Source organism: Salmo salar, chromosome ssa01 (assembly GCF_905237065.1).
Source record: "Salmo salar chromosome ssa01, Ssal_v3.1, whole genome shotgun sequence".
NCBI classification, from domain to species: domain Eukaryota; kingdom Metazoa; phylum Chordata; class Actinopteri; order Salmoniformes; family Salmonidae; genus Salmo; species Salmo salar.
This window is the reverse complement of record NC_059442.1, coordinates 83,278,840-83,303,548: the sequence shown is the minus strand read 5'-3', so window position 1 is coordinate 83,303,548 and position 24,709 is coordinate 83,278,840. Positions and strand designations below refer to the sequence as shown.

Here is a 24,709-nt window from a genome sequence, read left to right as displayed (position 1 = left end):
CAGAGGGAGGGAGTGAGAGAGAGAGAGAGAGAGGCAGAGGGAGTGAGAGAGAGAGAGTGAGAGAGAGGGAGGGAGTGAGAGAGAGAGGGAGGCAGAGGGAGGGAGTGAGAGAGGGAGGCAGAGGGAGGGAGTGAGAGAGAGAGGGAGGCAGAGGGAAGGAGTGAGAGATTGAGAGAGAGGCAGAGGGAGGGAGTGAGAGAGAGAGAGTGAGAGAGAGAGGGAGGCAGTGTGTGAGAGAGAGAGCGTGCTGTGGTGGTAGTAAACAACATCAACTCAGACCTCTAATTAATATTTTATCATAATAACATGTTGCCTTACATTACTTTGCTTGTGTGTTTGTGTCTCTGTGCGAATGTGTCTATTGCTTTTAATTAGATCAGCCAAGCACTTCTGTAGATAAAGTAGTGTCTGAAATAGCACCCTATTCATTATATAGTGCACTGCTTTTGACCAGAGCCCATATGGCTCTGGTCAAAAGTAGTGCACTATATAGCAGTACAGATGTAGGATCTTAATTTGATTACCCTGTTGCTGGAGAACGTTTCTGCAATGCAGGACATTTTTTACTTGTAGTGCATATGCACCTTTTTCCATATATACAGATGTAGTATCTTAATTTTAGCCACTTCGAAATTTCAGACTTGATTTTCCGTTACAAAAAATGTCCATTAATTATAATTCACATAATATTTCACATTTCCTGTTGCTGCAGGATTATTTTCCTTCTTTAGCAAACTGGCTAAACTGGCTTTCCATGTATAAGATCTACATCTGTATACATGGAAAAGGGTGCAATTTCGTATGCACATAGGACTCTGAGTATGTCACATAGCCTGATCCCTACATACTATTATGAAGGCCTCCATCCATAGGGGAGGATATCTAGCTAATATATATGCAAAATGCAGAGCAGAATGGAAATTGTGTGCATATTAAGCCTTCTGTTGGCTGATCACTACACTAGGGGATTTAGTCTGTCACCAACTTCAACCAGGGTTTTTCCATAAGCTTCTCCCGCGCGCTCTCTCGCTCTCTCTCTCTCTCTCGCACGCGCTCTCTCTCTCTCTGTGTCTCTCTCAGAGATGAAAGAAAAATTATGAGTTTGTTTTAATTTGCTGTAGTGTATGATGCGAAAGTAAAATTATTTTCTTTCAGGTGTGAAGCAACACTAGAAAATATGCTATTATGCAAATTGCTGACTCATAGCATATTTAAGGCACTTTCACATAATATGTAGATTTGTTTAAAACACGTTAAATCACAGGTGATAAATTATATAGGAAATGTCTAACTTGTTTTCAAAGTGGAGTGAAAGGGTTTGCTGAATAAGAGACATCAATATATTACTTCTGCAAAATATTTAATTGACTATATCTAATTATAGTAAATGTATTTAGTTGAAGAAGATACTCATGTCTCTGAAACATGGTGTAATTTTATTTTTCTTACTAAATAAATCATTATTTGCATTGTAATTTTTTGTTGGGCGGATGGTTACAGGTCCAATATTCATATCAATTCACACACTCAGTGTCACAAAAGGTGCCATGTTGAATTGACCAAACTGCAGCGGGTATGTGGATACTCATAGTTTTTTAATAAGCAAAAGTAAAGCATCCACAGGGAAAAAACAATAAATGATACTCACGACAGCAACAGTTTTGCAGGCTATACAAACGCAGTGCAAAAACAACTACCCACAAAGACAATCACACCCTATTATATAGGACTCCCAATCAAAGGCAACTCAACACACCTGCCTTCAATTGGGAGTCCCATCCCAATTAACTATACATAGAAAACGAACCTAGAACCTATACCCACAACTAACTAACTAAACATAGAAATACATAAACACAGAGCAGTGCCCAAAACCCCCGGAATACATAAATAAAACGACCTACTACCTACACCACCACCCCAAACCATATAAAACAAATACCCTCTGCCACATCCTGACCAAACTCCAACAACAAATAACCCTTAACTGGTCAGGATGTGACAATCAGTTTATACCAATATGTACCTTTAGGCTGCCACTAAGAGATACATCATATTGATTACACAGGATTTTGTAATAATAAAATTGGTATGTAAAGGAACAGAAAGTGGGCCTACACCCCCAACTCCTATTCCCCTCTGTCTCCGTCCAACCACCCGCATCCCCCCCACCAGGAACACATGGTTTCCACCCGGTCCCACCCCGCTAGCAACACTGGTTGTCAGTCCCCACCGCCACATATCTCTGTCTACCCACCTGCCTCCCCACCACTTATCCCCTATGTGTTGGGCTTTGGATGATTCTAATGTTATAACTTCTAATAGTAACTGTATCCACTGGCGGATTGGGTGAGAGTGAGGTGATTGTCGTCGTTTCAACCTTGACTTCCAATGCTATGCCAATGACACCCAGATCTGCCTCAGCACCAAATCCCTCCTCAACCCACCTCTGACCCACATTGAATCCTGCCTCTCTACAATAAATGGATGCAACAGTCGGAACTCCTCTTCATAGCCACCAAATCCACTCTCACCACAGCTGGCAGCCTCACCCTCACCATTGATGACACCACTGTGGGTCAAATACTTATTTCCCTCATTAAAATGCAAATCAATTTATAACATTTTTGACATGCGTTTTTTTCTGGATTTTTGTTGTTGTTATTCTGTCTCTCACTGTTCAAATAAACCTACCATTAAAATTATAGACTGATCATTTCTTTGTCAGTGGGCAAACGTACAAAATCAGCAGGGGGTCAAATACTTTTTTCCCTCACTGTATGTCCTGGCAGCACATCACCCCTGTCCTCTGTGAACTCCATTGGCTCCTTGTCTCCCAACGCATTGATTGCATGATCCTCTTACTGACCCACAAAGTCTTTCACCCTCTTAATTCTCAGACCTTCTTCTCCCCTACCGACCCAGACGTGCACTCCATTCCACCGCAACAGGCCACTTTGTCATCCCTATTTCCAAGTTCCAGAGCTTCAGCAACAGGGCCTTCTCCAGGGTTGCTCCTCGACTTTGGAACTCAGTCCCTCCATCCATCTGTGACTCTGAGTTCATCACTATCTTTCAGTCTCTCCTAAAGTCCCACCTCTTTGACAAGGCCTAACCTTTTACATTTTGCGCCAAATAGAAATTGTGTGAGCAATAATAGGATCAAAGCGTAGTTTACATTGTTTAAGGGATATATCAGTGAAGACCACCTCTTCCAGAGCAATAGGATACACCATAGTTCTCTCTATACTCAGCCAAGGGGTGGAAGAATCATGTCTAAACCAATTTAGGATGGGGAGAAATGCTAGTGCCTGGAAATACAATTTAAAGTTTGGTGCAGATAGTCCTGCCTATGTCTTTCTCTCTTTGTATGTTTGATAATTTTATCCGGGATCGCTTACCTTGCCATACCTTGCCATACCTTGCCATATAATGAAGAGATCTGACCATTCTAGTCTATCAAAAGCTTTTTTTGCATCAAGAGATAAAACAGCCCAAGGAGCTGTTGTTTCTGATGAAGTATCTAAGATATGTAATAGTCGACGGAGGTTATACGAGAATAAAAGTTTCACAAACCCGCTTCGTCCTTGTGGACCGATTTGGATAAGTAAGTCTTGAGACGGGACGACAACATTTAGAAAAAATTGCAATAGTCAGAACATTGGGTGGCATCCTTTCCTTTTTTTAACAAAAGGGAAATTAGTGCTGTATTCACATCTCTCACAAATAAACCTTTGTGAACGCCTGTGTTAATCATTTCGAGCAATAGTGGAACTAATTGATTCCAAAATGTAAAATAGACCTCAGGAGGAATACCATCTTATTCAGATGATTTGCCTTTATTCATGCTATCCCATGCCTTTTTGAGTTAATTGAGAAATATTTGAGCTTCCAGCGAGGAGGCTTCCTCTGTTGAGAGAAGAGGAGCTCTTCATCAGTGTGTGATCTATGTGATCGTTACTGCTTACCGTGTTGGCCAATAAACAACTGGGACGATTACCATGGAAGTAAAGGTTGAGTCTAACTCAATGGAAAGCAAATTCTGCTCTCTGTCTTATCAATAAATTAACATTTCCAGTTCTGATATCTTATTGAATTGTGATTCATTCAACCCAGCCGCAAAGCAGTTGCATTATTTTTAATAAAACCTTTGGTGGCATCCCATAGAATCCGGGGGGTCATCGACTGAATTTTTAAAAATTGATCACAAAATGTACGATTATGTAGTAGTGAAACGTTGAAACACACATCTTGTGGCCCTTAGGATATTCTGAAATGTGTAATTGGCAGTAGTAGGTGATTGGACAAGATCATATATTGCATTTCTATTTTCTTAATTTTTGAAAATAGAGGTGTAGATAATAATAGAAAACCGATTAGGGAGAATGTTTTATCCCTGCTTGAGTAGAAGAGGCTGATGAAAAAGCAGCCAGTTTGTACAAATGGTTCTGCATTCTATGTGTGTCCTTATGGAGCAGGTGTGTTTCTTTGAAGCGTTGCTATATCAATATGGTTTCTTGCTAGAATATCAAAACAGCTGGAACGTTTGATAGGACAATTTAGGGCTTTAAGATTCCAAAAGAGAGTAGCTAGCGTTGCCATTGCTTTTCGAACAGGAAGTTATATTAAAAATGTAATTCTTATCTTTAGTGTTGATAAGCCCATGGATGTGTAACAAAAGCAGGATCCACAGGGGAACCCACCCATTGGTCGTCAGAAATGATGTGCAAGAAATGCAATCTATAATCTAGACCTTCACAATAATGAATCAGAACCTGTAAGCCAAGTGCTCCCTGGGAGATAAACTCATTAGCGGAAACGGAGGGGGACAGCAAAACAAATAAAGAAGGAATTGTGTGGTACTGGCTGTCTATCCTAAACAGTAGTACAATAAAAAATAGTAGGGGAATAGCTTCCAATTTAAATGGCCATATTTAGCCCATATAGGGATGCAGTGCGCTGTAGCCCCACAAGGAAGCAGCCCCAGTCTGTATGACCCTTCAATAAATTGACCATTGTTCATTAATTGGCATGGTGTCATCATTGTCTAAATGTCCTGGACCATAGGCAATATAATATTAAACAAAGTCCAATGTTCAGCAATAATTATAATAATAAAAGTGATATTTTTACCCAATTGAGGGGGTGTCCTCGTCATTGTCTTGTGCTGACGGCAGCATCATAGCCATAGGCTAGGCTGTATGATCTATTGTCTGGATCTCTGGTTTTGATAACCATAGATATGGAACCCCAGCTAGATAAGCTGGTGTTGTCGAGCCCCTCTATGATATATTGTCTATGCTAATGCCTCTATCTGTTCTGAAGATGGTGCTCCTCTGAGTGGGCTGTCGTGGCCGTCGTCTGGCGGTGTATTTGTTGTTGTTGTTGTTATTAAGCTGTAATACCTCAATCTGTCCTGCAGATGGTGCTCCTCTGAGTGGGCTGTCGTGGCCGTCGTCTCTGGTGGTGGTGGCTGTTTCCTTATCTGGTCTCTTCACCTTTGTCTTCCTCATGCTGGCCTGCCTCTGCTGCAAGAAGGGACACATCGGCTTCAAGGTGAGGCTCAGACACCGCCGTACGCATGGACGCACGCACTCACACAGACGCGCACACTGCACCATGTACTATTTTCCATTTGGAAGTGCTGTTCATATAAGTGACCTGCACACAAACACAGAGCTGATGACAGCCATTAGATGAGTTTGACATGTTACTCCCTCAAACTGCTCTCAGATAAAACCTCCTCCAGTGACTGTGTGTGTGTGCTCTGACAGCATGGCGCCGATAGACATGGCAGCTCTGTTTTTAGCTCCTAAGCAATTTTGTGGTATTATTTTTTTTTTTTACATTATTAGCCTAGAACATTTTTTTTGAGTTATTACATAAACCGGAAATAACTTTGGGATATCAGAGAGGCAGTAACTCACCAGCATTCCGACCAGAAATATGACTTTCCCGAATTGGATCCTTTGTTTGTACCCTCCAGGGCAATTTAACTTATGCCAGAGGCTGCTCCAAGACTCCGCTGGCAGAGAAGAGGTATTCGTAGTGGACTTCTAGTCTGACTCAGGAGGTGTGCACTTCCGAGTATATTCCTCATAAATGTTTAGTCCCTGGACTATAAAGTAGACCAGCTCAGGGCCAAGATCTTCTTCCAGAGAGACAACAGGGACTGCAACATACTCTGTTTCATGGAATCATAGCTCTCTCCGGATATACATTACTGTCCCCATCCATACAGCCAGCTGGGTTCTCAGTACATTGTGCAGATAGGAATAAAGAACTCTCCGGGAAGAAGAAAGGCGGAAGTGTGTGTTTCATGATTAACTACTCATGGTGTGATTGTGGTAACATACAGGAACTCAAGTCCTTTTGTTCACACAACCTATAATCCCTCATAATCAAATGCCGACCGCATTACCTCCCAAGATAATTATCTTTGGTTATTGTCACAGTCGTGTATATTCCCCCTCAAGCCGATACCACGACGGCCCTTTAGGAACTACACTGGACTTTTTGAAAACTGGGAAACGAATATCTCGAGGCCGCATTTATTGTAGCAGGGGATTTTAACAAAGCAAATCTGAGGAAAACGCGACCAAAGTTCTATCAACACATTGCATGTAGTACTCGCACTTTGTTACTCTCTCTTCCGGGATGGCTACAAGGCCCTCCCCCGCCCTCCCTTCGGCAAATCAGATCACGAATCCATTCTGCTCCTCCCTTCCTATAAGCAGGAACTCAAACAGAAATTACCTGTGTTAAGGTCTATTCAATGTTGTTCTGACCAATCGAAATCTATGCTTCAAGATTGTTTTGATCACTCTGACTGGGATATGTTCCGGGTTGCCTCTGAGACTAACATTGACGTAAATACTGACAAGGTGACCGAGTTCATAAGGAAATGTATAGGGGATGTTGTTCTCACTGTGATGATTAAAACTTACCCAAACCAAAAAACGTGGATAGATGGCAGCATTCAAAACTGAAAGCGTTACCCACGGCATTTAAGTCCTCAAAGCATGCACAGACCAGCTGGCTGGAGTGTTACAAACATAGTACATCTCTCCCTATCCCAGTCTCCTGTTCCTACTTGCTTCAAGATGTCCACCATTGTTTCTGAACCCAAGAAAGCAAAGTTAACTGAACTAAATGACTATTGCCCCGTAGCACTCACTTCTGTCATCATGAAGTGCTTTGAGTGTCAAGGATCCCTCCAGAACATTCATTACACACACCTGTTTCCTATTACCACTGATTAGTACTTGTATAAGTGTGCCCTTTGGTTTCCATTGGGCTGTCGATTGTTGTTACAATGTCCATTGGTGCATGTCTGTACCTGTGCTGTGTGTTTTGGGCTTTCGTGCCCTTGTGGATTTCGCAGACGATTACGGGTCTCGTCCCGTGTGTTAATCATCGTGCGCATGTGATATTTATTCGAGGTACTCCTCGCTCTTTTGTTTGGGTTTCAACACTGTGTTTTTGTATAGTGTTTATTTGATCTTCGTCCCCTTGCCTTTACACGGCATGCCGTAATTTGGGTACCCTAAAAAAAACTATTACGCATTCCTGCGTCTGTCTCCTGAATCATTTATGCAAGCGTGACATTGAGAGGCTAATTAAGGATCATATCACCTCCACCTTACCTGACACCCTAGACCTGCAATTTGCATACGGCCCACGGACAATGCAATTGCCATCGCACTGCACATCTGGACAAGATGAATACCTATGTAAGAATGTTGTTCATTGACTACAGCTCAGTCTTCAATACCATAGTACCCTCCAAGCTTATCATTAAGCTTGGGGCCCTGAGTCTGAACCACGCCCTGTGTAACTGTGTCCTGGACTTCCTGACGGAACGCTCCCATGTAGAGAAGGTAGGAAACAACACCTCCACTTCTCTGATCCTCAACACAGGAGCCCCACAAAGATACATTTTTAGGTCCCTCCTGTACTCCCTGTTCATCCATGACTGCGTGGCCACGCATGCCTCCAACTCAATCATCAAGTTTGCAGACGACATAACAGTGGTAGGCCTGATCACCAATAATGGTGAAACAGCCTACAGGGAGGAGGTGAGGGACCTGGTGGAGTGGTGCCAGTAAAATAACCTTTCCCTCAACAAAACGAAGGAGCTGAACAGCAGAGGGACAGCAGAGGCAGCACGCCCCAATCCAAATCGACGGGCCGCAGTGGAGAAGGTGAAAAGCTTCAAGTTCCTTGGTGTACACATCACTGACATTCTGAAATGGTCCACCCACACATACAGTGTGGTGAAGAAGGCACAACAGTGCCTCTTCAACCTCAGGAGGCTGAAGAAATTCAGCTAGGCCACTAAGACCCTTACAAACTTTTACAGATGCACCATTGAGAGCATCCTGTCAGGCTTCATCACCGCCTGGTACGGCAACTGCACCGTTCGCAACCACAGGGCTCTCCGGAGGGTGATGCGGTCAGCCCAACGCATCACTGGGGGCGCACTGCCTGCCCTCCAGGACATCTACAGCACCGATGTCACAAGAAGGGCAAAAAAATCATTAAGGACGTCAACTATCCGAGCCACGGCCTGTTCACCCACCGCTGTCATCCAGAAGGCAAGATCAGTACAGGTGCATCAATGCTGGGACCGAGAGACTGAAAAACATCTTCTATCAAATCAAAGTTTATTTGTCACGTGCGCCGAATACAACAGGTGTAGACCTTACAGTGAAATGCTTACTTACAGGCTCTAACCAACAGTGCAAAGAAGGTATTAGGTGAACAATAGGTAAGTAAAGAAATAAAAACAACAGTAAAAAGACAGTGAAAAATAACAGTAGCGGGGCTACATACAGGCATATGATAAATAAAGAGTAGCAGTAGCGTAAAAGAGGGGGTGGCGGGTGGTGGGACACAATGCAAATAGCCCGGTTAGCCAACGTGCGGGAGCACTGGTTGGTCGGCCCAATTGAGGTAGTATGTACATTAATGTATAGTTAAAGTGACTATGCATATATGATAAACAGAGAGTAGCAGCAGCGTAAAAGAGGGGTTGGGTGGAGGGGGCACACAATGCAAATATTCTGGGTAGCCATTTGATTACCTGTTCAGGAGTCTTATGGCTTGGGGGGATAAAACTGTTGAGAAGCCTTTTTGTCGTAGACTTAGCACTACGGTACCATGCGGTAGTAGAGAGAACAGTCTATGACTGGGGTGGCTGGGGTCTTTGACAATTTTTAGGGCCTTCCTCTGACACCGCCTGGTGTAGAGGTCCTGGATGGCAGACAGTTGTCATGTCGTTGGCCTGAGGGGGGAGGTTTATGACCCCCATAAATACCTTTCCCAGTCCTATATAAACCCCTTTACGAAAATGTAGCTTTCAGTTCTGAGGACATTAGGGCGACGGTCCTACGTTAAAAGGGCTCAGATAATAAGCTGTTCCAAGGACGTGTGGACTTGAGGTCCCCACGTTGAAAGGACAAAGACCACCTACAGAACTAAGCCAACCTTAGAGAACCTAACGAAATTAGCATCGAATTTCAATGTCAAGGTGACGAGCTACACGCCAGAAGGATGAATTTGGACTATACCAGCCAGAATATAGCATGAGCATATAGCATGGCAACTTGGTATGAACTTTGAACTCTTATTCACTAAAGAAGTGATACCTCCTAGCCGTCGCGTTAGCGCAGCAACTGTAGACGTGGGCTAGGAGAGGACGGACAGAGTATGTGGTCTACCAAAAGACGACAGTACTACCAAGTATCCATTCTACCATCAGACATTCTTCAAAGGACAGCCCGGCCTCCCATCTACGATCAACCGATCGAAGCGCAGCTCAGAGTAAATATTTATAGCATTTTCCTTTTTCAAATGGGCGGTAATTTAGAATGCATAAGATACTGTATTTACGATAGCATAGCTTCTCCCTTTGTTCCTCAGTCTTCCCGCTCTTTCACTCAACCCCCCCACCCCTTTCTTTCTGTAACCAGCCGCTACATCGGCTACGTTCACCAGGTCCATTAATGTATGATTCATTCTGTGTATATGTAATTCTGTGTGATTAGTTAGGTATTTAGTAAATAAATAATTAAAACAAATTTTGTATCACTGATTCAACTTATTAGCCAGGGTTCGTGAAGATAACCAAGAATGTACAACTTTCAGATGAGACTAAATAAGGTGAGGATTAAATATTGACTGCTATTGACGTAAAATCTTACCAGGTCTTTAAGAGTTTATTTGGAAGACAACAGCTCTATAAACATTCTTTAGTGGTGCCCCGACTTTCTAGTTAATTATTTACCTGATTAGCTTAATCAGGTAATATTAATTACAGAGAAATGATTTTATAGAATAGCATGTCATATCACTTAATCCGGCATAGCCAAAGACATGACACAGCTTAGCTCCAGTGATGTACTGGGCCGTACGCACTACCCTCTGTTGTGCCTTGAGGTTGGAGGCCGAGCAATTGCTGTACCCGGCAGTGATGCAACCAGTCAGGATGCTCTCGATGTTGCAGCTGTAGAACCTTTTGAGATCTGAGGACCCATGCCAAATCTTTTTAGTTTCCTGAGGGGGAATAGGCTTTGTCGTGCCCTCTTCACGACTGTCTTGGTGTGTTTGGACCATGTTAGTTTGTTGGTGATATGGACACCACGGAACTTGAAGCTCTCAACCTGCTCCACTACAGCCCCGTCGATGAGAATGGGGGCGTGCTCGGTCCTCCTTTTTCTGTAGTCCACAATCATCTCCTTAGTCTTGGTTACGTTGAGGGAGAGGTTGTTATTCTGGCACCACCCGGCCAGGTCTCTGACCTCCTCCCTATAGGCTGTCTCGTCGTTGTCGGTGATCAGGCCTACCACTGTTGTGTCATCTGCAAACTTAATGATGGTGTTGGAGTGTTGCCTGGCCATGCAGTTGTGGGTGAACAGGGAGTACAGGAGTGGACTGAGCACGCACCCCTGGGGGGGCTGCAGTGTTGAGGATCAGCGTGGCAGATGTGTTGCTACCTACCCTCTCCACCTGTGGCAGCCCGTCAGGAAGTCCAGGATCCAGTTGCAGAGGGAGGTGTTTAGTCCCAGGATCCTTAGCTTAGTGATGAGCTTTCAGGGTACTATGGTGTTGAAAAAGTGTTCCTTTTGTCCAGGTGGGAAAGGGCAGTGTGGAGTGCGTGGCAGATGTGTTGCTACCTACCCTCTCCACCTGTGGCAGCCCGTCAGGAAGTCCAGGATCCAGTTGCAGAGGGAGGTGTTTAGTCCCAGGATCCTTAGCTTAGTGATGAGCTTTCAGGGTACTATGGTGTTGAAAAAGTGTTCCTTTTGTCCAGGTGGGAAAGGGCAGTGTGGAGTGCAATAGAGATTTCATCTGTGGATCTGTTTGGGTGGTATGCAAATTGGAGTGGGTTTAGGGTTTCTGGGATAATGGTGTTGATGTGAGCCATTACCAACCTTTTAAAGCACTTCATGGTTACGGACGTGCTACGGGTCAGTAGTCATTTAGGCAGGTTGCCTCCGTGTTCTTGGGCACAGAGACTATGGTGGTCTGCTTGAAACATGTTGGTATTACAAACTTAATCAGGGACATGTTGAAAATGTCAGTGAAGATACCTGCCAGTTGGTCAGCACATGTCCGGAGCGCACATCCTGGTAATCTGTCTGGCCCCGCAGCCTTGTGAATGTTGACCTGTTTAAAGGTCTTGCTCACGTCGGCTGTGGAGAGCGTGATCACACAGTCGCCCGGAACAGCTGATGCTCTCATGCATGCCTCAGTGTTGCTTTGCCTCAAAGCGAGCATAGAAGTGATTTAGCTCGTCTGGTACCCTCGTGTCACTGGGCAGCTCGCGTCTGTGCTTCCCTTTGTAGTCTTTAATAGTTTGCAAGTCCTGCCCCATAAGACGAGCGTCGGAGCCGGTGTAGTACGATTCAATCTTAGCCCTGTATTGACGCTTTGCCTGTTTGATGGTTTGTCGGAGGGCATAGCAGGATTTCTTATAAGCTTCTGGGTTAGAGTCCTGCACCTTGAAAGCTGCAGCTCTAGCCTTTAGCTCATTGCGAATGTTGCATGTAATCCATGGCTTCTGGTTGGGGTATGTATGTACAGTCACTGTGGGAACTTCGTCCTCGGTGCACTTATTGATAAAGCCAGTGACTGATGTGGTGTACTCCTCAATGCCATCGGAAGAATCCTGGAACATGTTCCAGTCTGTGATAGCAAAACAGTCCTGTAGTTTAGCATCTGCTTCATCTGACCACGTTTTTATAGACCGAGTCACTGGTGCTTCCTGCTTTAATTTTTGCTTGTAAGAAGGAATCAGGAGGATAGAGTTGTGGTCGGATTTACCAAATGGAGGGCGAGGTAGAGCTTTGTACGTGTCTCTGTGTGTGGAGTACAGGTAATCTAGAATTATTTTCCCTCTGGTTGCACATTTAACATGTTTTTGGAAATTAGGTAAAACTGATTTAAGTTTCCCTGCATTAAAATCTCCGGCCACTAGGAGCGCCGCCTCTGGGTGAGTGGTTTCCTGTTTGCTTTTTTCCTTATACAGCTGACTGAGTCTTAGTGCCAGCATCTGTCTGTGGTGGTAAATAAACAGCCACGAAAAGTATAGCTGAGAACTCTCTAGGCAAGTAGTGTGGCCTGCAATTTATCACAATATACTCTACTCCAGGCGAGCAAAATCTAGAGACTTCCTTAGATTTCGTGCACCAGCTGTTGTTTACAAATATGCACAGACCGCCTCCTCTCGTCTTACCGGAGTGTGCTGTTCTATCTTGCCGGTGCAGCGTATATCCCGCTAGCTGAATATCCTTGTCATCATTCAGCCATGATTCCGTGAAACATAAGATATTACAGCTTTTGATGTCCTGTTGGTAGGATATTCGTGATCGTACCTTGTCTAATTTATTGTCCAATGATTGCACGTTGGCGAGTAATATTGACGGTAATGGCAGCTTTCCCACTTGCCTTTTGCGGATCCTTACGAGGCATCCCGCTCTGTGTCGTCTGTACCTGCGACTCTTGTCGAGTGTTTGGTGAATGTCCTATGCGTCCAGTTTGTTGAAGAAAAAATCTTTGTCTAATCCGAGGTGAGTGATTGTTGTCCTGATACCCAGAAGCTCTTTTTTGCCATAAGATACGGTTGCAGAAACATTATGTACAAAATAGGTTACAAATAACGCAAAAAAACCCACATAATAGCCCAATTGGTTGGACGCCAGTAAAACTGCTGCCATTTCTTCCGGCGCCATTTTATCTCAAGGCCTCCCAGTACCCTGCCTTGAACTTAGTCATTGTCACTAGCCGACTACCACCCAGTTACTTTACAATGCACCTTAGAGGTTGCTGCCCTTTGTACTGTACGTAGACATGGAACAACGTTTACGTACTGTTTTACTAATTTCATATGTTTTTTAGTCAAGGGCATCCTATTCAACTATTGCTGTATATGCAGTGCCTTCGGAAATTATTCAGACCCCTTTACTTTACTAAGTTACAGCCTTATTCTAAAATTTATGAAATAGATTTTTCCCCTCATCAATCTGCACACAATAACCCATAATGACAAAGCAACATTTTTTTTTTGTTGACATTTTTGCAAATTTATAAAACATAAAAAAACTGAAAAATCACATTTACATAGGTATTCAGACCCTTTACTCAATATTTTGTTGAAGCACCTTTGGCAGCAATTACAGCTGCGAGTCTTCTTGGGTATGACGCTACAAGTTTGGCACACCTGTATTTGGGGATTTTCTCCCATTCTTCTCTGCAGATCCTCTCAAGCTCTGTCAGGTTGGATGGGGAGCGTCGCTGCACAGCTATTTTCAGGTCTCTCCAGAGATGTTCGATCGGGTTCAAGTCCGGGCTCTGGCTGGGCCACTCAAGGACATTCAGAGACTCGACCTGAAGCCACTCCTGCGTTGTCTTGTCGGGAGTGTGCTTCGGGTCGTTGTCATGTCGGAAGGTGAACCTTCGCCGAGGTCTGAGATCCTGAGCACTCTGGAGCAGGTTTTCATCAAGAATCTCATTGTACTTTGCTCTCAATTCCTTCGACCTCATGGCTTGATTTTTTTCTCTGACATGCACTGTCAACTGTGGGACCTTATATAGACAGGTGTGTGCCTTTCCAAATCATGTCCATTTCAATTAATTGAATTTACCACAGGTGGTCTCCAATCAAGTTGTGTTTGTATTTGTATTTATTATGGATCCTCATTAGCTACTCTTCCTGGGGTCCAGGAAGAGTAGCTAAGTGTGTGCCCTCAGGCCCCTACTCCACTACCACATATCTACAACACAAAATCCATGTGTACGTGTGTGTATATGTTATCATGTATGCATGTGTCTGTGCCTATGTTTGTATAGTTTCACAGTCTGATTTTACTGCTTGCATCAGTTAACTGATGTGGAATAGAGTTCCATGTAGTCATGGCTCTATGTAGTACTGTGCACCTCCCATAGTCTGTTCTGGACTTGGGGACTGTGAAGAGACCTCTGGTGGCATGTCTTGTGGGGTATACATGGGTGTCTGAGCTGTGTGCTATTCGTTTAAACAGATAGCTTGGTGCTTTCAACATGTCAATACCTCTCAGAAATACAAGTAGTGATGAAGTCAATCTCATCTCCACTTTGAGCCAGGAGAGATTGACATGCATTTTATGAATGTTTGCTCTCTGTTTACATCCAAGGGCCAGCCATGCTGCCCTGTTCTGAGCCAATTGCAATTTTCCCAAGTCCCTCTTTGTGGCACCTGACCACACGACTGAACAGTAGTCCAGGTGCGACAAAACTAGAGCCTGTAGGACCTGCCTTGTTGATAGTGCTGTTAAGAATGTAGAGCAGCGTTTTATTATGGACAGACTTCTCCCCATCTTAGCTACTGTTGTATCAATATGTTTAGACCATGACCGTTTACAATCCAGGGTTACTCAAAGCATTTGTCACCTCAACTTGCTCTATTTCCACATTATTTATTACAAGATTTAGTTGAAGTTTAGGGTTTAGTGAATGATTTGTCCCAAATACAATGCATTTAGTTTTTAAAAATATTTTGGACTAACTTATTCCTTGCCACCCATTCTGAAACTATCTGCAGCACTTTGTTACATGTTGCAGTCGCTGTAGCAACTGACGTGTATAGTGTTGAGTCATCTGCATACATTGATACACTGGCTTTACTCAAGGCCAGTGGTATGTCATTAGTAAAGACTGAACAAATTAAGGGGCCTAGACAGCTGCCCTGGAGAATTCCTGATTCTACCTGGATTATGTTGGAGAGTTTTCCATTAAAGAACACCCTCTGTGTTCTGTTAGACAGTTAACTCTTTATCCACAATATAGCAAGGGGTGTAAAGCCATAACTCAGAAGTTTTTCCAGCAACAGACTATGATCGATAATGTCAAAAGCCGCACTGAAGTCTAACAAAACAGCCCCAACAATCTTTTTATCATATATTTCGCTCAGCCAATCATTAGTCATTTGTGTAAATGCTGTGCTTGTTGAATGTCCTTCCCTATAGGCATGCTTAAAGTCTGTTGTCAATTAGTTTACTGTAAAATAGCATTGTATCTGGTCAAACACAATTTTTTCCAAAACTTTACTCAGGGTTGGTAACAGGCTGATTGGTCTGCTGTTTGTACAAGTAAAGGGGGCTTTACTATTCTTAGGTAGCAGACTGACTTTTGCTTTCCTCCAGCCCTGAGGGCACACACTTTCTTGTTGGCTTAAATGAAAGATATGGCAAATAGGAGTGGAAAAATCATCTGCTGTTATCCTTTTAAAGTAGTTGGCAATATTAGTCAGTTTTGTGATGCATGAGCCGTCTGATTCAATGAATCATGGAGCTGAGTTTGCAGGCACTGGTTACAGTTTATAGATTTTTCTTGAGTGGGCAGCTTGATGAAAGCCAGTCAATATTTAAGTCATCCAGAAAATGACTGTTAGCACTTGGTGGTCTATAGAAGCTTCCCACAAGAATGGGCTTTAGGTGAGGCAGATGAACATGGAGCCATATTATTTGAACAGTATTTAACATGAGTTCCTTTCTAATCTTTACAGGAATGTGGTTGTGAATTTAAACAGCAACACCTCCACCCCTGGCATTTCTGTATTTTTTGTAAATGTTATGACCTTGTATTGCTACCACTGTATCATCAAAGATAATGTCTAAGTGAGTTTCAGAGATAGTCAGAATATGAATGTCATAATTTCATTACCCTTGTTTCTTAAGCTACATATGTTAACGGGCTATTTTGAGCACTTTACTGGGATGCATGTTTGTTTTCATTGCTTTACTGGGAAGCTTAGCAGAAGTAGATATTCTCATGTTATTTATGTTAGTGCAGGGTGAGCTGCACACAGTGGACTTCCTACTTGGGCCCACCGCCTCAGTGCTAACAGCATAGATCTGGTTCATTGGCACATGATTGCTGCATACAATAGCTGCAGGATCAGCAGAGACATTCAGGGCAGTTAGAGGGACATAAATTAGGTTACTTACATTGTGTCTACCAATGCCCCTGGTATAATGTACATTTGCTAAAGCATTATGATGACTCAGCGAACCAATGGTTGGGATTAACTGAGTTGGGCTTGGGTCATTGATAAGTCATTGTCTCAATGCAGCCTTATAATTCTGTGAAAGGATCCAGGAACCCAAATGATTTGGGATTCCATCCTCCTTATAAAACGTGTTTTGTTTCCAAAAGGTTTTGAAATTGTCAACAAAAGCTACACCCATTGAGCTGCAATAATCACTTAGCCAGTTGTGAAGAGAAAGAATCATGCTAAAGCGTTCAATGCCACGATTGAGAGAGGGCACAGGGCCAGATATGATGGGTATTTTATTAGTGTCTAGCAGAGAGTCAATCAGCTCTTTGAAATCCACTGTTAAGAGCTGCCCTTCATAATGTCATTGTAACCCACATGGACTATGATAGAATTGATGTCCATGTCCTGGCGTAGTACATTCGTGAGCAGCTTAGTAATGTCATTTACTCAACCTCCGGGATAGGCCATTGTTTTTGCACCAGGAACAGTCACATTATTACTATGGAGCTGACCAAAATCACGGCTGGTGAGAAGGATGAGGAAATCCATCCACTCCCATGCTTCACAGGATTTGGAGAACCCTTTAAGGACTGGCGAGAGGCAGGATAATTTGAACACGTAGCTCCAGGCCTCCGACAGATGGAGAAGCCCTGCTCGATCCAGAGCAGGGACGGAAGGTTGCCTGCATCGACTTCGAAATCATAGGGGTAGGAGTAGGCACAGCGGCCGCAGACACAGGTACCCCAAGCGACGAAGGTGCAGGACGATCAGGCTCCAGGGCGGTGAAACTATTTGTTGTTTGTATCTGCTCTAGGCCTCTCGTTGGGAGTGTAGGCTGTCTTCGGCTTCCACGGCTCGTGACATGTGACCATCTTTAATTGCCATGCAACTCTTGCTGTGCTACTTCGACTCTGATATCAGATGGGGGAAGAGAGGCAGGAGATGGCTCCCCCAGTCGAATGAACTCCGGGCAACACCGCCCAGTCGGATTACGAAAAATTACAAAATGGAGATGCATCCAACATGTGCGAACTCCATCCAGCCACCGGTGTAGAAAGGGTAAACATTCCACCCTGCGTTTTCCCAGGTTTCTTACGAAGGCTGTCGACCTGCGTGATCAAGGAAGCCAATTTAAGCTTATAATCCTCGGCAAGCAAACAATTGCCGCATTGGAACTCTGAGTGATCCAGTTTGTCCGAAAAAACAAAGTGTTGTAGTTACAGCTCCTACAGCGCTAGAACCATTCATTTACTTCTCCAGACAAAGGAGGCTATAGTCCGGACACCGACATTGCTCCGACATTGCTCGTAATATATATATTTTTGTTCTTATACATTTTACATATATATATATACTGTATTTATAGTCCGGACTCCGACATTGTTCGTAATATACACTGCTCAAAAAAATAAAGGGAACACTTAAACAACACAATGTAACTCCAAGTCAATCACACTTCTGTGAAATCAAACTGTCCACTTAGGAAGCAACACTGATTGACAATAAATTTCACATGCTGTTGTGCAAATGGAATAGACAACAGGTGGAAATTATAGGCAATTAGCAAGACACCCCCAATAAAGGAGTGGTTCTGCAGGTGGGGTCCACAGACCACTTCTCAGTTCCTATGCTTCCTGGCTGATGTTTTGGTCACTTTTGAATGCTGGCGGTGCTTTCACTCTAGTGGTAGCATGAGACGGAGTCTACAAACCACACAAGTGGCTCAGGTAGTGCAGCTCATCCAGGATGGCACATCAATGCGAGCTGTGGCAAGAAGGTTTGCTGTGTCTGTCAGCGTAGTGTCCAGAGCATGGAGGCGCTACCAGGAGACAGGCCAGTACATCAGGAGATGTGGAGGAGGCCGTAGGAGGGCAACAACCCAGCAGCAGGACGGGTAACTCCGCCTTTGTGCAAGGAGGAGCAGGAGAAGCCCTGCCAGAGCCCTGCAAAATGACCTCCAGCAGGCCACAAATGTGCATGTGTCTGCTCAAACGGTCAGAAACAGACTACATGAGGGTGATATGAGGGCCCGATGTCCACAGGTGGGGGTTGTGCTTACAACCCAACACCGTGCAGGACGTTTGGCATTTGCCAGAGAACACCAAGATTGGCAAATTCGCCACTGGCGCCCTGTGCTCTTCACAGATGAAAGCAGGTTCACACTGAGCACGTGACAGACGTGACAGAGTCTGGAGATGCCGTGGAGAACCTTCTGCTGCCTGCAACATCCTCCAGCATGACCGGTTTGGCAGTGGGTCAGTCATGGTGTGGGGTGGCATTTCTTTGGGGGGCCGCACAGCCCTCCATGTGCTCGCCAGAGGTAGCCTGATTGCCATTAGGTACCGAGATGAGATCCTCAGACCCCTTGTGAGACCATATGCTGGTGCGGTTGGCCCTGGGTTCCTCCTAATGCAAGACAATGCTAGACCTCATGTGGCTGGAGTGTGTCAGCAGTTCCTGCAAGAGGAAGGCATTGATGCTATGGACTGGCCCGCCCGTTCCCCAGACCTGAATCCAATTGAGCACATCTGGGACATCATGTCTCACTCCATCCACCAATGCCACGTTGCACCACAGACTGTCCAGGAGTTGGCGGATGCTTTAGTCCAGGTCTGGGAGGAGATCCCTCAGGAGACCATCCGCCACCTCATCAGGAGCATGCCCAGGCGTTGTAGGGAGGTCATACAGGCACATGGAGGCCACACACACTACTGAGCCTCATTTTGACTTGTTTTAAGGACATTACATCAAAGTTGGATCAGCCTGTAGTGCGGTTTTCCACTTCAATTTTGAGTGTGACTCCAAATCCAGACCTCCATGGGTTGATAAATTGGATTTCCATTGATTCTTTTTGTGTGATTTTGTTGTCAGCACATTCAACTATGTAAAGAAAAAAGTATTTAATAAGATTATTTCTTTCATTCAGATCTAGGATGTGTTGTTTAAGTGTTCCCTTTATTTTTTTGAGCAGTATATTTTTGTTAATTCCATTCTTTTACATTTAGATTTGTGTGGATTGTTGTGAGTTGTTAGATACTACTGCACTGTTGGAGCTAGGAACACAAGCATTTCGCTACACCCGCAATAACATCTGCTAAATATGTGTATGCGGTAACACAATTGTATTTGATTTGATTTGTGTCTTCCAGAGACTCTCTGCTAACTGTGCTTACCGCTCCCAGCAAGCTTAAAGAGGACACGCTAAGTGCTTTGAGACCTTTTGAGTGAGGCAGAACGATCATTTTTTTTATGAATTAACCATCTACGCACACACACATGCACACACGCACATACAGAGGATTGTTTTAAAGTGAAACAGGCACAGATGCCTATGACAGTTTCCACGTTCTACTTCAAATGAAGATTCATGCCATAGTGACTTTGAAGAAGAGAATTTAAAAAAAGAAAGGGCATACTTGAGGCTAAGTCTGTCAATTATCTGTCACTGGGGAGCTAAGAAGACTGATACTCTTCTTAATCACCAATGATTGATCCTCTTTCATTTCTTCCCTCTAAGATCTTCAATCTCTCTTCTGTCTGTCTCTCTCTCTCTCTTTCTCTCCCTCTCTTCACTCTCCCTCTCCTTCTGTTGTTCCCTCTCTCTCTCTCTCTCTCTCTCTCTTCACTCTGTCTCTCTCTCCACTCTCTCTCTCTCCCTTTCTCGCTCTCTTTGTTCTCCCTCTCTCTCTCTCCCCCTCTCTCTCTCCCCCTCTCCACTCTCCCTCTGTCTCTGTCTCTCCCATTCTCTGCTCACCCTCTCTCTGTTTCTCCCTCTCTCTGTCTCTCCCTCTCTCTGTCTCTCCCTCTCTCTGTCTCACCCTCTCTCTCTCTTTGCTCTCCCTATGTATCTCCCTCTCTCTCTCTTTCCTCTCCAGCTGTATCTCCCTCTCTCTTTGCTCTCCCTCTGTCTCGCCTTCTCTCTCACTCTCTTCTCTCTCTCCCTTTGTCTCTCAATCTATATTTCTCTCTTCCATTATGTTTGAAAGACAGACAGGGCAGAACTAATTCAAACAAGAGGAGAGGGAGAAAGGGGTGAGCAGGGGTTGAGCGAGGGCGTGAGGAAGGGCATACCCCAGAGCCCACAGTACATCCGGCCCCCCAGACCCCAAGGCCCCCATCTGGAATTAGACACAGCCTCTCTCAGAGCAGGAAGAGGGGATTTTAGGATTCGTTATTGTGTGTTAGTGTGTGTGTATGTGCGTGTGTTTGTGTTTGTGTGTGTGCTCATCATTCAGTGGGGAAGGGGCCTGCCCTGCACATGTTCTATGACTGGAGAAGAGAGAGTGATAGAAGAGAAAGAAGTACAGAAGAGTGAAGAGTGATGTCATGAGGATAGAATGTGAAAAGTTTTTCTTGTGCCTCACATTTTTGTGGAGGCTTTTTTTCTCTCGTTTTCTCAATTGCCCTCCTCCCACCTTTATTTCCCGCTCGGGAGGAGCACAGGAACTTCCTTTTGGACTGGGAGTCACTGCTCCTCCCTTCTCCTCTCTCTTTTCCCCTCCATCCCTCTTTCTCTCCCTCCCTCTATCTCTCTCTCTTTCTATGTGACATTGAGATGGACCATTGTGGTCTCACCAGAGTGCTAGCTAGCTGTTATCTGCTGAACTCAACAATGAAGACTATCTCAGCTGCAGGACCATGCTCCTACTGTAGGCTCTGTGCTTGGCACTGCCACTACCATGCCCTGCAAACCAGCTGGGCCACCCTGGGTGGGAGGTGGCGTAGCAGGTTCTTTTAGCTTGTTGCTCTGCAGAGACATTTGGGGTACAGGGTACAAGTGATCTTGTGTCGTGTGGGTGACCAACACTGCTTTCCCAATGGAACTTGAGCTCAGGTAAGAAATGGTGGTGATGTTATGGTAATGTCATCAGAAGGTCAAGTGTACTCTGAGCTCTCGCTAAGACTCTGTATCAGGCTGATATTCAGCTACAGCTGCTCTTGGAGAAGGTTCTTATAGAACAGGGGTTCCCAACCTTTCTCCGCATCGCAGACTGGAGCAGATCCAGAAACAGTTTTGCGGACCGGAGAACACCCATCAATCTAGCTTTAGGAAGCTGGACCTGGACAGATTCTTGAGGGCTGGTTGGAGAGTGTTTCATCTTTTAGTAGGCTAATCAGTGAAGGATATTATCAGAGGCACAAGTGTAGTCTGAACTCGCGCTGTGAATGTGTTCTGTGAAAGTGTCCAATGCTTGATGTCATAGAAAGGGAATGTTATTACATTTTTTTGTGTTTTTGTGCTTTGAGAATGTTACACTGAAAATGAACCACTAGAGTTCAATAGTTGTAAATGTGTTGTGTTGTTTAGAGTTCTGTTTCTTGTTTTTTCGTTTCTACAATTGTACAGCAACTTTTAAAGTGATATATAAAGATCATGTATTATTATTATTTATGTGTGCGAGCACTGTGGTATGTGCATAGGTACACGTGTGCAGCTATCTGTGAGAGGCCTGCATGTTTATGTGTCTGTTTGATCTAGGTTGCTGTATACAGTACAGTGCATTTGGAAAGTATTCTGACCACAGCCTTGTTCTAAAATGTATTATATATATTTATTTTTCCTCATCAGTCTACACACAATACCCCGTAATGACAAAGCAAAAACAAGTTTTTAGAATTTTTTGGCAAATTTATAAAAACTAAAAAAACATATTCCCTTAAGTATTCAGACCCTTTGCTATGCGACTCAAAATTGAGCTCAGATGCATCCTGTTTCCATTGATCATCCTTAAGATGTTTCTACAACTTGATTGGAGTCCACTTGTGGTAAATTCAATTGATTGGACATGATTTGGAAATGCACACACCTGTCTATATAATGTCCCACAGTTGACAGGGCATGTCAGAGCAAAAACCAGGTCAAAGGAACTGTCTGAAGAGGTCCGAGACAGGACTGTGTAGAGGCACAGATATGGGGAAGGGTATCAAAAAATGTCTGCAGCATTGAAGGTCCCCAAGAACACAGTGGCCTTCATCATTCCTAAATGGAAGAAGTTTGGAACCACCAAGAAACTTCCTAGAGCTGGCCGTCCGGCCAAACTGAGCAATGGGGGGAGAAGGGCCTTGGTCAGGGAGGTGACCAAGAACCCGATGGTCACTCTGACATGGCTCCCGAGGTCCTCTGTGGAGATGGGAGAATCTAGCCTTTATGGTAAAGTGGCCAGATGGAAGCCACTCCTCAGTGTAATGCGCATGACAGCCCGCTTGGAGTTTGCCAAAAGGCACCTAAAGACTCTGACCATGAGAAACAAAATGATCTGGTCTGATGAAACCAAGATTGAACTCTTTGGCCTGAATGCCAAGCGTCATGTCTGGAGGAAACCTGGCACCATCTCTACAGTGAAGCATTGTGGTGTCAGCATTATGCCGTGGGGATGTTTTTCAGCGGCAGGGACTGGGAGACTAGTCAGGACAGAGGGAAAGATGAACAGAGCAAAGTATAGAGAGATCCTTGAAAATGTGCTCCAGAGTGCTCAGGACCTCAGACTGGGGCGAAGATTCACATTCCAACAGGACAACAACCCTAAGCATACAGGCAAGAAAATGCAGGAGTGGCTTCGGGACAAGTCTCTGAATGTCCTTGGGTGTCCCAGCCAGAGCCCGAACTTGAACCGGATCGAACATCTCTGGAGAGACCTGAAAATAGCTGTGCAGCAACGCTCCCCATCCAACCTGACAGAGCTTGAGAGGTTTTGCAGACAAGAATGGGAGAAACTCCCCAAATACAGGTGTGCCAAGCTTATAGCGTCATACCCAAGAAGGCTCGAGCCTGTAATCGCTGCCAAAGGTGCTTCAACAAAGTACTGAGTAAAGGGTCTGAATACTTATGTAAATGTAATATTTCCGTTTTTTTTATAAATGTGTAAAAATGTCTAAAAACCTGTTTTTGCTTTGTCATTATGGGGTATTTAGAATAAGGCTGTAACGTAGCAAAATGTGGAACAGTAAAGGGGTCTGAATACTTTCTGTATGTGCTGTATGTGGGAGAGATATGTGAGTGGATGTTGATGTGTGTCCTTTTGATCTATGTTGCTGTAGATGTGGGAGAGATATGTGAGTGGATGTTTGTGTGTTTTTGTGAACTCTGTAGCAGTACATGTTATGGGAACTGCATGTGTGTGATCTCTGCAAGGGTACGTGTTAGAGGCATGTGTTTTCCTGGCTCTCTGGTGATCCTGAGAGTGAAAACACATGTTTGAGGGGCCGTGTGAAGCTGTGGACCTAGAGACAAGAGGGTGTGTGTCCTGTGTGTGTGTATATTCTCTCGTGGGACAGGATGGATGGATGGATGGGGGGATGGAAGGAGGGGTGAGGACGATGGGGGAAGCAGGGGAGTGGGTGCTGGAGGAGGCTACAAAGGGTCACAGTTTTCCATAGTTTCCACCCCACCACTCAACTCCATACAACTAAGGGGCTTTTACACTTATATCCTGTCTCCAAATGTTTCCAATACTCTCGCTCTCTCCACACACACACACACACACACACACACACACACACACACACACGCTCCTCAGGTTTCAAACTCCAGGGAATGACACAGTATGAACTATCTGACCTCTGACCTTTTTGTCCTCTTCTGTAGGAGTTTGAGAATGCCGAGGGGGAGGAGTACCAGGCGGACCTGTCCACCCTGGCATCCCCTGCGTCCCAGAGCGGACCTGATGTTTACATCCTGCCCCTGACTGAGGTGTCACTCCCCATGGCCAAACAACCAGGACGATCAGGTAGGACCAACATGTCTTTGTCTCTCTGTCTCTCACCCTCATTTAGTTTCAGTTCAGTTCAAATACTTTTCTTTCAACAAGAAGATTTAAGTACAGCACCTTCTGAAAGTATTCAGACCTCTTGACTTTTTCCACATTTTGTTATGCTACAGCCTTATTCTAAAATGAATCGTTTTTTTTCTCCGTCATCCATCTACACAATACCCCATAATGACAAAGCAAAAACTAGTTTTTAGTTTTGTTTGCTAATTTTCTTTTTTTTTTTTATTAAAAAGTATCACATTTACATACGTAAGTATTCAGACCCTTTACTCAATACTTTGTTGAAGCACCTTATGGCAGCGATTACAGCCTCAAGTCTTCTTGGGTATGACGCTACAAGCTTGGCACACCTGTATTTGGGGAGTTTCTCCCATTCTTCTCTGCAGATTCTCTCAAGCTCTGG

The 24,709-nt window shown here is 44.4% G+C and overlaps 1 protein-coding gene across 3 annotated transcripts in view; it reads left to right on the top strand.

Annotated features, from left to right (window-relative positions):
• The window catches only part of aatkb (apoptosis-associated tyrosine kinase b), an 82,676-nt gene that overhangs the window by 39,698 nt on the left and 18,269 nt on the right, over positions 1-24,709 (top strand). The window contains exons 3-4 of one of the 3 annotated variants that reach the window (XM_014212685.2): positions 5,423-5,556; positions 24,123-24,264. In XM_014212685.2, coding sequence (XP_014068160.1) covers positions 5,423-5,556; positions 24,123-24,264 — 276 coding nt within the window. Of the gene's footprint in view, positions 1-5,422; positions 5,557-20,818; positions 21,372-24,122; positions 24,265-24,709 lie in introns of those variants that run through there. The other 2 variants (XM_014212710.2, XM_014212719.2) reach the window with 2 other exon arrangements.